This window comes from Oncorhynchus tshawytscha, linkage group LG33 (assembly GCF_018296145.1).
Source record: "Oncorhynchus tshawytscha isolate Ot180627B linkage group LG33, Otsh_v2.0, whole genome shotgun sequence".
Lineage (NCBI taxonomy): Eukaryota > Metazoa > Chordata > Actinopteri > Salmoniformes > Salmonidae > Oncorhynchus > Oncorhynchus tshawytscha.
Genome location: NC_056461.1, coordinates 8,678,896 through 8,691,411, shown reverse-complemented (window position 1 = coordinate 8,691,411; position 12,516 = coordinate 8,678,896). Strand labels below are relative to the sequence as shown.

The 12,516-nt window shown below is 45.3% G+C and overlaps 1 protein-coding gene across 1 annotated transcript; it reads left to right on the top strand.

The window, feature by feature from the left end:
* The first annotated feature begins 1,460 nt into the window (after positions 1-1,460).
* Positions 1,461-5,118, top strand: LOC112230839 (alpha-2B adrenergic receptor). Its single transcript, XM_024397175.2, has one exon. The coding sequence runs from the start codon at positions 3,013-3,015 to the stop codon at positions 4,657-4,659; it is 1,647 nt and encodes a 548-aa protein (XP_024252943.1). The 5' UTR covers positions 1,461-3,012; the 3' UTR covers positions 4,660-5,118.
* The last annotated feature ends 7,398 nt before the right edge of the window (positions 5,119-12,516 follow it).

The following is a 12,516-nucleotide window of genomic DNA, read 5'->3' as shown; positions in this document are numbered from 1 at the left end:
CACATCCGGCTTCTTCACCTGCGGGATCTTCTGAGATCAGCCACTTGGACAGCTGATGAAACTGAGGAGTATTTCTGTCTGTAATAAAGCCCTTTTGTGGGGGAAAACTAATTCTGATTGGCTGGGCCTGGCTACCCAGTGGGTGGGCCTGGCTCCCAAGTGGGTGGGCCCATCCCCACCCATGGCTGAGCTCCTGCCCAGTCATGTGAAATCCACAGATTAGGGCCTAGTTTATTTATTTCAAGTGATGGAGTTCCTTAACTGTAACTCAGTAAAATATTTGAAATTGTTGCATTTTACATTTTTGTTCAGTATAGTTTTAACCATGTCTTGAGGCTATACAGTGTTTGTTTACATTACTGACAAACATTGGAGCAAAGCAAATGTATATCTTGGGCTCTGGTGGGGTACAACAGTTGAACTAAGCTCATGAGGTATTTACACATTTTTATTGTGTAATAATTTATGGGCATACAGTTTATCATTAACTTCTAAGTCTAAAAATGTTTGTAGCAACAACGGAATTGAGCTTTAAAGTCCATGGGAATCCCATGTCTTCCACCCTGTCTCTCAGGCTGCAGGAGCCTGCCGCCACCACTAGGAGACAGAGGAGCACCAGCCTAAAAAACGGACTGAAGGAAAGCTGAACAGCTGCTTTGGGGATGGACTGTAATTCGCATAACATCCTATATTATTCTCAGCCATTGGGAAATTTGAGTAGAGGAGAGACTGGACGTAGAACTTGGGCCAACAATTTTTGTATAATTAAAATGATTATTAGCCATTATTATTTTGTCCCATAGGTGAAATGGAGCATGGCCATGTCTTCGTGCTTCATGATTAAGAAGTTTCTCGGCACTACGCTGTATCATTGAATATAATCCTTCCTTACCTGAGACCTTGTGTGTGAGTTTTCTGTCAGTTGCTAATTTCCTGGTCCAGTAAAGACACTAGGTGGTTTTGAGTGTTTGCTGGGTTTGACGAATGGTTCTGTCTGCCCTCTACTCTCTGCCCATCACACACACACACACACACACACACACACACACACACACACACACACACACACACACACACACACACACACACACACACACACACACACACACACACACACACACACACACACACACACACACACTCTCTCTCTCTCTCTCTCTTCTCTGTCTCAGAGAGGAAGACAGGAGATATGATGTTTTTTCTCATGCCCTCTGCCCTCCAGTGGAGGCTGCTGAGGGGAGGACGGCTCATAATAATAGCTGGAATGGAGTCCGTGGACTGGCATCCAACACATGCTTGATATTATTCCATTCACTCCATTCCAGCCATTCTATTCCATCCATTATTATGAGCCTTCCTCCCCTCAACAGCCTCCACTGCTGCCATCCCATCTAAAACCACACTACCAGCTGATCAATACAGCTATCTCAACTCTGCACCTCAACAGGCTGTGTCGCACTGGTTGCATTGGCATCGTAGGCGTGTGTGTATAGCGTGTGTTTGTGTAGAGTGTATGTCTCAGTGATGGTCACAGGGTCCACTGCCTGACGCTGCGTGACATCATTTCTGTTAGACGGGCGGAGATCGAGGCGCGGTTATTAACCCGGCTCGGGCAGTTAACGGGGCTCAGTTGGACGGGGCACGAAGCCGGTGCGTCTTTGTGAAAGAAAAAGTAACATCAAACTGGATACGCAAGAGATGCTCATTATTCAACCACTATTGAAGGAAAAATGAAGTTGAATCAGAAATAAGTGCGTCTTTATTGTTATCGGTGCGTCATTGACAGAAAGTGGACCTGGTCGAGTTGCGCATAATCAACCGGGAAAAAAAGAGAGGAATAATTCAGTATAATGGGGATAAATATGATTACATTATCATCATGTAATCAGTGAGGTGTTGTCATCACCCTTTTTATTCCAGTCTTTCACAGCGCTCAGAGGAACTATAAAACATAGGCCTATACCCTATATCAAACAATCGAAAGATAAAGGAATATGTTTGTTTTTTCTCTCCCTACAATTTAATTAACTGATCTGATGTTTGTGGCTGAAGTCTTCTCGGACTCATTCCTTATCTATTGACGATGACGGCTCAGTGCGGGTCTCGTTTCGGCACCTAGTCCTTTTGGACAGATGGAAGCTGAGGAGCGCAGATTGTTGGGTGACTTTTTACATCTTCAAACTGTCTCTATTGCGTGATATGGTTTCACTACGAATGTGAATGAATAGCAACTTTTTAAAAGGCATTTCATCAACCCAAGTATCATTCCATGCGTCTCTGCGTCCTGGTGCGCTTCATTGCGCTGGTGAGATTCGGGGAGTGCTCCGATTTCATGGTAGGCTATAATTAAGGACGTTTTACTTCAATGAATTTAATTTAAATAGAACACGGTCTATGGATTGCCTGAAGGACCTTTACTGCTTCAAGCACTACGTTTGGATGACACATTTTTCTAGCGCTTGTTCAAGCAATTTAATAATTTTCCCCAGAAGAATAACTATCCAAGCATCAGCGGTGTGTGTGTTAGTTAATAGATACTTAGTCATTTAATTGCCTGATTAAATGATATTAATGAAGTAATTATTTATTTGAATATCCAATAACGATATAGTGGATATATCCACACATGGATGTTGAAAAGAGACATGAAAGAGAAAGTGCGTGACTGGAGGAACAAAATTATATTTTCACACGGGCAAAGTTGTTAGTCTCGGTGATGCCTTGGGCAAAGCGGTACAATCTTTTTTTTCTCTCTCATTTTAATTCAATCATCTAGTGCGTAAAGTTCCAAGTGGACGCCTCTTGAGCCCAACAGCCATGTCTCTGTTTCTGCGTCAGAGCCCCTCCATTTACTGCACTCTCACTGGACAACAAGTCTTCCTCAAGGGATTAAGCTAGCAGATAACAGAAACCTCTGTTATCTCTTCTTTCGCCTTCACTCACTCTAAACAGAATTCGCTGTCCCTGTGAGTTTGAGTTTTCTCCAAAATTCTAGCTTCAGCTGGCATCGCCATGGCCATGATCCCAGATATTACATGCCTGTCAGGGCCAAGGGTGAACCTGAACATCAGCTTCACCTTCGGCCCCACCCCCTGCAACCAGACAGTACTGCGAACCGCACCCTATTCCCCAGAGGCCACTGCGTTGTTCGCCACCGCGATCACCCTCATGATGATCCTCACCATCGTGGGCAACATCCTGGTCATCATCGCCGTACTGACCTCGCGCTCGCTCCGCGGCCCACAGAACCTCTTCCTGGTCTCGCTGGCCGCAGCCGACATCCTGGTGGCTACCCTCATCATCCCCTTCTCGCTGGCCAATGAGCTCCAGGGATACTGGGCGTTCCGCTCACTGTGGTGTGAGATCTACCTGGCGTTGGACGTCCTCTTCTGCACGTCCTCCATCGCTCACCTCTGTGCCATCTCATTGGACCGCTACCTGTCCATCTCCCGGCCCGTGTCCTATGGCGCCCAACGGACCCCCGCGCGCATCAAGGCGGCCATCGTGGTGGTCTGGCTTCTCTCGGCCGCCATCTCCTTCCCTCCCCTCCTCTCCCTGGATAAGAGCGAGGGAGGGGTGGAGGTGTGTGAGCTGAACAACGAGCGTTGGTATATTCTCTACTCCACCATCGGCTCGTTCTTCGCCCCGTGTCTCATCATGATCGGGGTCTACATCAGGATCTACCAGATTGCCAAGCAACACACAAGATGTCCGCCAGGGGAAAAACCCAACCTTAACACAACTCCCGGCAACGCGTCTAGCAACACTCCAACAGCCCACGCACCTGGACCTGTCATTACCCCCCAGCCCAAGCCTCTCAGCCAACTACAGCACAACAGAGGGGAGGGAGGGAAAGCAGACGGACAATCCAAGGATGCCGTACCTTCGAAGAGTCTCCCTGTCTCCTCCCCCTCATCTCCTCCTCCCCAGAGCGAGGCCCAGGCCAAGACCCCTACCGGTCCACAGATTGAACCACAACCACAGACCCAGCCTTCATCACCAACCTCTGTCCCCACCTCACCCCAGCCTCCCTCACCCACCATAGCTCTCTCCCCCACACTCCCCCTTGCAGAAACCCAACCTGGGGAGACCCACAGACAGGGTGAGAGACAGGAGAAGAGACAGAGAAACACCACCAATGATGACAGCTTCAGCTCTGGCTCTGAGGCAGAGGCAGAGATGAGTGGAAAAAGAAAGGGGGGGGGAGGGAACAGGACAGTTAAGAATAATGGAGGGTCAAAGTCTGGAGGTGCAGGGTTAAAAATTCAACCTCTCTCTTCTCTGACCTCTCACAAGTTCAAAAAGACTGTTGCCACACCCACCAGCACAGAGCTGGCCTTTGACAGGCCAGGGAAGGCTCAGGTCACGCCAATGTCTCGGCGCAAGGCCATGGTGAATCGCGAGAAGCGCTTCACGTTTGTCCTGGCTGTGGTAATCGGGGTGTTTGTCATCTGCTGGTTCCCTTTCTTCTTCTCCTACTCGCTGCAGGCCATCTGTCCTGAGACCTGCTCTCTCCCTGATCCCCTCTTCAAGTTCTTCTTCTGGATTGGCTACTGCAACTCCTGTCTGAACCCTGTCATATACACCATCTTCAACCAGGACTTCAGGAAGGCCTTCAAGAAGATCCTCTGTAGGGACACCAAGGGGACAAACTTCTAGAGTGGATACTGTAGAAGGGACACCTTATTTTAGAGTATATGCTGTGTAAGGACACTAAGGACAATGACTTCCAGAGTGGATATACTGTAAGGATAGATTTTAGCTTACCTTGTGTAAGAAACCACAGACAATCTGCTGAGTCCGTCCTTTGCTGAACATTCTGTTAGATCAGATTAACAAAAGGCTGAACTATGGAATGCTGGAGTAGATCAAGATGCTCTGATGTTCCCATTGGGGGCAGTGGGAGAGGAGGGGAGGGAGGGACGCAATATACCTGAAAAAAAAAAACCTCTGTTACAGCTTTTTGGTGATCGGAACAAAACAGGGCCATCAGTCATGAGGACATGTTGCTCAATTTACATTATAAACTGGGTGGTTCGAACCCTGAATGCTGATTGGCTGACAGCCGTGGTATATCATGGTTATGACAAAACATTTATTTGCACTGCTGTAATTATGTTGGTAACCAGTTTATAATAGCAATAAGGCACCTTGGGGGTTTGTGATATATCGCCAATATACCACGGCTAAGGGCTGTATCCAGGCACTCCACGTTACGTCTTGCATAAGAACAGCCTTTAGCCATGTTATATCGGCCATATACCAAACCTCCTCGTGCCTTATTGCTTAAGTATATCACTGCTTGCATCTTTCTCTCTATAAGCAAACCAAGGCTGCTCTCTGTTGAATAATTTGTCTGTCTGTATATCTGGATTCCCACAGCCATTACCTCTAGCCTTGTGACTGGCCACTCTGAACTACAAGGACGCAGTATCAGGAGAGTGTTCTTAGACACTACCAGGTACTGTCCACCGCAAGGACACAGATTGGGCAGGAGAATGTGTGGTAGAACGTGTGCAGTAGAATGTGTTCCTGGAGTTCTCTGTGTTCAAGACCTTGTAGTGTGTGAAGGGAGTTTGTCCAGGTGTCCAAGGACAGACAGACAAAGTACCTTACATCCTTTACACCAACGCTTCCCAAACTCGGTCCTCGGGACCCCAAGGGGTGCAGCCCTATCACTACACAGCTGATTCAAGTCATCAACTAATCATCACACTTTGATCATTTGAATCAGCTGTGTAGTGTTAGGGCAAAAACCAAAATGTGCACCTCTTGGGGTCCCGAGGACCGAGTTTGGGAAGCGTTGCTTTACACCTTGGATGACGACTGGTCTCTGCCGTGAACTCATACACTGTGACGGACATGTTTTACAGGGGACAACCCAGCTGTATTTGTGTCCTGTGTTCAGTGTCAGAAATGCACCTTTATGTTTTACTATGAGTATGAAATGAATGTAAACACATGAAAAGTGAAATATGGGTTTTTGATATGACCAATGCCTCAGTAATGTAATATGTTGGGTTTAGAGAGGATCTGCAGTAGTAGTTATTAAATACTGTGTGTGTTTGTTGTGTGATAGCCTACGGGTTTTACTGGAACAGAGGAAATCTCTAATGGTGTTTTTTTTATATATGAGATAAAGATGAGAGCATGAGGAACTCACAAGACCACACACACACACACACACACACACACAAACACATACTCTCTCGGTCTCTCTAGCCTGGGGTGTGTGTTCTGTGTTGTGATGTATGGAGTGTCCTCTCCTCTCAATATTCCCTGTGGAGTTAACCACCACCCAGAGCAATGAGGAGGAGTGTATCCTCTGCTGTGATCCCAGGAACATTCTACCTCCTCCTGGGAAAAGCATGGTAGCGCTGTGCACACCTAGGGCTACAACGGGAAAACCGGAATGGGAATACTACAGCAGGAAAAAATGTAAAAGCTATTCTGTGAAATGGATGAAAGACACAAAACAGACTTTAATTGCCCAGGCACTACCTGGAGACAAGACAACGCTGAGTCCTCTCTGTCTCTGTGTGTGTGTGTGTTTGTGTGTATGTGGTTGCATGTTTTACAGAATGCATGCCTATGAATGCATATTCTCAAATTCCGTGTGAACCAACAAACCCATAATAATATCTTTATTTATGTGTTTTCATAAATGTCCATGACTGAACAAGCTGGTGTATTGTACAAAATTCAATAAATAAAAATTCTACGGTATTTACGGTGCATTCGGAAAGTATTCAGACCCCTTGACTTTTCCACATTGTTACGTTACAGCCTTATTCTGAAATGGATTTAAAAAAAAACATGTTATCCCTCATCAATCCAAACACAATAACCCCTAATGACAAAGCAAAAACGGTTGTTTTTTTCTCACATTTTTGCAAACATATTAAAGATAAAACACTTAAATATCACATTATTCAGACCATTTAGTCAGTACTTTGTTGAAGCACCTTTGGCAGCGATTACAGCCTCAAAACTTCTTGCATATGACACTACAAGCTTTGCACACCTGTATTTGGGGAGTTTCTCCCATTCTTCTCTGCAGATCCTCTCAAGCTCTGTCAGGTTGGATGGGGAGCGTCGCTGCACAGCTATTTTCAGGTCTCTCCAGAGATGTTCGATTGGGTTCAAGTCCAGGCTCTGGCTGGGCCACTCAACAACATTCAGAGATTTGTCCCGAAGCCACTCCTGCATTGTCTTGGCTGTGTGCTTAGGGTCGTTGTCCTGTTGGAAGGTGAACTTCGCCCTATTCTGAGGTCCTGAGTGCTCTGGAGCAGGTTTTCATGAAGGATCTCTCTGTACTTTGCCTTGTTTATCTTTACCTTGATCCTGACTTGTCCCCTGTCGTGACTTTACTTTCATTAATCTTATGACTGTTATTTATCTAATCAACTAACTGTGCTTAAATTGTGACCCGATTAAATTAATCATGTAACAATTAGGAATTTGGGGCACAACGAGAGTGGTTGTTTAAAGAGTTACCATCTCTCGAATTAAACTCTAAAAGGTCTTTACCTATCACGTACGCTACGGTCACAAGACACAGGCCTCCTAATTGTCCCTAGAATTTCTAAGAAAACAGCTGGAGGCAGGACTTTCTCCTATAGAGCTTCATTTTTATGGAATGGTCTGCCTACCCATGTGAGAGACGCAAACTCGGTCTTAACCTTTAAGTCTTTACTGAAGACTCATCTCTTCAGTGGGTCATATGATTGAGTGTAGTCTGGCCCAAGAGTGTTAAGGTGAACGGAAAGGCTCTGGAGCAATGAACCGCCCTTGCTGTCTCTGCCTGGCCGGTTCCCCTCTTTCCACTGGGATTTTCTGCCTCTAACCCTATTACAGGGGCTGAGTCACTGGCTTACTAGGGCTCTTTCATACCGTCCTTAGGAGGAGTGCGTCACTTGAATGGGTTGAGTCACTGATGTGATCTTCCTGTCTGGGTTGGCGCCCCCCCTTGGGTTGTACCGTGGCGGAGATCTTTGTGGGCTATACTCGGCCTTGTCTCAGGATGGTAAGTTGGTGGCTGAAGATATCCCTCTAGTGGTGTGGGGGCTGTGCTTTGGCAAAGTGGATGGGGTTATATCCTTCTTGTTTGGCCCTTTCCGGGGGTGTCATCGGATGGGGCCACAGTCTCTCCTGACCCCTCCTGTCTCAGCCTCCAGTATTTATGCCGCAGTAGTTTATGTGTCGGGGGGCTAGCGTCAGTTTGTTATATCTAGAGTACTTCTCCTGTCCTATCCGGTGTCCTGTGTGAATTTAAGTATGCTCTCTCTAATTCTTTCTTTCTCTCTCTCGGATGACCTGAGCCCTAGGACCATGTCTCAGGACTACCTGACATGATGACTCCTTGCTGTCCCCATGCCGTGCTGCTGCTCCAGTTTCAACTGTTCTGCCTGTGATTATTATTATTTGACCATGCTGGTCATTTATGAACATTTGAACATCTTGGCCATGTTCTGTTATAATCTCCACCCGGCACAGCCAGAAGAGGACTGGCCACCCCACATAGCCTGGTTCCTCTCTAGGTTTCTTCCTAGGTTTTGGCCTTTCTAGGGAGTTTTTCCTAGCCACCATGCTTCTACACCTGCATTGCTTGCTGTTTGGGGTTTTAGGCTGGGTTTCTGTACAGCACTTTGAGATATCAGCTGATGTACGAAGGGCTATATAAATACATTTGATTTGATATCCATAAAACAGTCAATGTATTAATCATAACCTCATTCGGAACAGTCGTAAGCTCCTGCATCTTCAAAAACCCCAGCATTACTTATGATTCAGTACTACACAAATAGATGTAAGTATTTAAAAAACTAAATAATAACACAGAATAAACATACACACTTAATACATTAGGAAAAGGTCCCTAGTGGACTTACACAATATGGTGGCTTTTTACACAACAACATGGAGTGGGAGAGAGAGAGAGACACTTTATCATTGATACATTTTAGAAACTATTCTCACAGTAATCATAGACTTTGTACATGAAGTGCAGCCCATTTGGACTTAGAAATCATGAATGTATTTATGTTTAAATGCCTTAGTTTGACGTGGATCTCTGTCAGAAACAGCGCTCCATAGGAAGGGGTGGTGGGCCTTTCAGCGGTACGCCGGTAAGGCTCTGATTGTCTGAAAGGGATCCGGACCAGTGTCTTCTACTGTTGCTCACTCTGTACGATGCTCCTTTAAAGAAAGGCTAGCCAACCGCTTCGATGGGATGCTTGGGACTCGGCTTGCTTGATCTTCTTCCTTTTTTCTGAAGCAATTTTGATGGCCTTTGCCGAGCGCATCTTCATCCATTAGGGAGTTGATCGCTTGAATAGTGAGAGAGAAATTAAGAAGTTAAAACAACCACTCAATGTATTGTGACAACTGTGAAACTGATAAAAGGAAGGAGGTCTCCCCACCAAGGGAGGGGAGAAACCGCTAGGGTTGCAGAAGATTATGAAACATGCTGCAGAATATGATAAGCAATAACGATTTGGAGAAGACTTGTACAAAGCATTCATTTATTGAGGTAATGCTAAATAATTGAAAGGAAACATCTAATATGTGTGTGTGCTTCAAAGTAAATTAGAGAAATATTGACAACCATAGGAGGGAACAAGTCTGTGTGGGTTTGCAGGAAACAATTTGATATAGTTCTCTGAAGAATTGACTAGATTGAACTCCGAGAAGGGAAGTGTCATGACGTTGGCCTGGGGGTAAGTTTATGACAGTCATAAATACCTCTTCCCCCCTTTTTCCTCTCTCTACCCTACTGATGTTACATTTGAAAACCCCTTGGTTAACATAGAGATTCTGGGAACATCAGAAGGTCGGTGGAAATGAACTATATTCTGATAATCTGACCAATTGAACATATTTATTTTATTTATTTATTTTACCTTTATTTAACCAGGTAGGCAAGTTGAGAACAAGTTCTCATTTACAATTGCGACCTGGCCAAGATAAAGCAAAGCAGTTCGACAGATACAACGACACAGAGTAAAACAAACATACAGTCAATAATACAGTATAAACAAGTCTATATACAATGTGAGCAAATGAGGTGAGAAGGGAGGTAAAGGCAAAAAAGGCCATGGTGGCAAAGTAAATACAATATAGCAAGTAAAACACTGGAATGGTAGTTTTGCAATGGAAGAATGTGCAAAGTAGAAATAAAAATAATGGGGTGCAAAAGGAGCAAAATAAATAAATAAATTAAATACAGTTGGGAAAGAGGTAGTTGTTTGGGCTAAATTATAGGTGGGCTATGTACAGGTGCAGTAATCTGTGAGCTGCTCTGACAGTTTGTGCTTAAAGCTAGTGAGGGAGATAAGTGTTTCCAGTTTCAGAGATTTTTGTAGTTCGTTCCAGTCATTGGCAGCAGAGAACTGGAAGGAGAGGCGGCCAAAGAAAGAATTGGTTTTGGGGGTGACAAGAGAGATATACCTGCTGGAGCGTGTGCTACAGGTGGGAGATGCTATGGTGACCAGCGAGCTGAGTTAAGGGGGGACTTTACCTAGCAGGGTCTTGTAGATGACATGGAGCCAGTGGGTTTGGCGACGAGTATGAAGCGAGGGCCAGCCAACGAGAGCGTACAGGTCGCAATGGTGGGTAGTATATGGGGCTTTGGTGACAAAACGGATTGCACTGTGATAGACTGCATCCAATTTGCTGAGTAGGGTATTGGAGGATATTTTGTAAATGACATCGCCAAAGTCGAGGATTGGTATAGGATGGTCAGTTTTACAAGGGTATGTTTGGCAGCATGAGTGAAGGATGCTTTGTTGCGAAATAGGAAGCCAATTCTAGATTTAATTGGAGATGTTTGATATGGGTCTGGAAGGACATCTTTCAGAACATCAGCTGAATGGATTTGGGAGAAGGAGAAATGGGGAAGGCTTGGGCGAGTTGCTGTTGGGGGTGCAGTGCTGTTGACCGGGGTAGGAGTAGCCAGGTGGAAAGCATGGCCAGCCGTAGAAAAATGCTTATTGAAATTCTTAATTATGGTTGATTTATCAGTGGTGACAGTGTTTCCTATCTTCAGTGCAGTGGGCAGTTGGGAGGTGTTCTTATTCTCCATGGACTTTACAGTGTCCCAGAACGTTTTTGAGTTAGTGTTGCAGGAAGCAAATTTCTGCTTGAAAAAGCTAGCCTTGGCTTTTCTAACTGCCTGTGTATAATGGTTTCTAGCTTCCCTGAACAGCTGCATATCACGGGGGCTGTTCGATGCTAATGCAGAACGCCATAGGATGTTTTTGTGTTGGTTAAGGGCAGTCAGGTCTGGGGAGAACCAAGGGCTATATCTGTTCCTGGTTCTAAATTTCTTGAATGGGGCATGTTTATTTAAGATGGTTAGGAAGGCATTTAAAAAAAATATCCTCTACTGACGGGATGAGATCAATATCCTTCCAGGATACCCCGGCCAGGTCGATTAGAAAGGCCTGCTCGCTGAAGTGTTTCAGGGAGCGTTTTACAGTGATGAGTGGAGGTTGTTTGACCGCTGACCCATTACGGATGCAGGCAATGAGGCAGTGATCGCTGAGATCTTGGTTGAAGACAGCAGAGGTGTATTTAGAGGGGAAGTTGGTTAGGATGATATCTATGAGGGTGCCCGTGTTTAAGGCTTTGGGGAGGTACCTGGTAGGTTCATTGATCATTTGTGTGAGATTGAGGGCATCAAGCTTAGATTGTAGGATGGCTGGGGTGTTAAGCATGTTCCAGTTTATGTCGCCTAGCAGCACGAGCTCTGAAGATAGATGGGGGGCAATCAGTTCACATATGGTGTCCAGAGCACAGCTGGGGGCAGAGGGTGGTCTATAGCAGGCGGCAACGGTGAGAGACTTGTTTTTAGAGAGGTGGATTTTTAAAAGTAGAAGTTCAAATTGTTTGGGTACAGACCTGGATAGTAGGACATCTTTGCAGTAGATTGCAACACCGCCCCCTTTGGCAGTTCTATATTGTCTGAAAATTTTGTAGTTTGGAATTAACATTTCTGAATTTTTGGTGGTCTTCCTAAGCCAGGATTCAGACACAGCTAGAACATCCGGGTTGGCAGAGTGTGCTAAAGCAGTGAATAGAACAAACTTAGGGAGGAGGCTTCTAATGTTAACATGCATGAAACCAAGGCTATTACGGTTACAGAAGTCGTCAAAAGAGAGCGCCTGGGGAATAGGAGTGGAGCTAGGCACTGCAGGGCCTGGATTCACCTCTACATCGCCAGAGGAACATAGGAGGAGTAGAATAAGGGTGCGGCTAAAAGCAATAAGAATTGGTCGTCTAGAACGTCTGGAACAGAGAGTAAAAGGAGGTTTCTGGGGGCAATAAAATAGCATCAACGTATAATGTACAGACAAAGGTATGGTAGGATGTGAATACAGTGGAGGTAAACCTAGGTATTGAGTGATGAAGAGAGAGATATTGTCTCTAGAAACAACATTGAAACCAGGAGATGTCATTGCATGTGTGGGTGGTGGAACTAATAGGTTGGATAAGGTATAGTGAGCAGGACTAGAG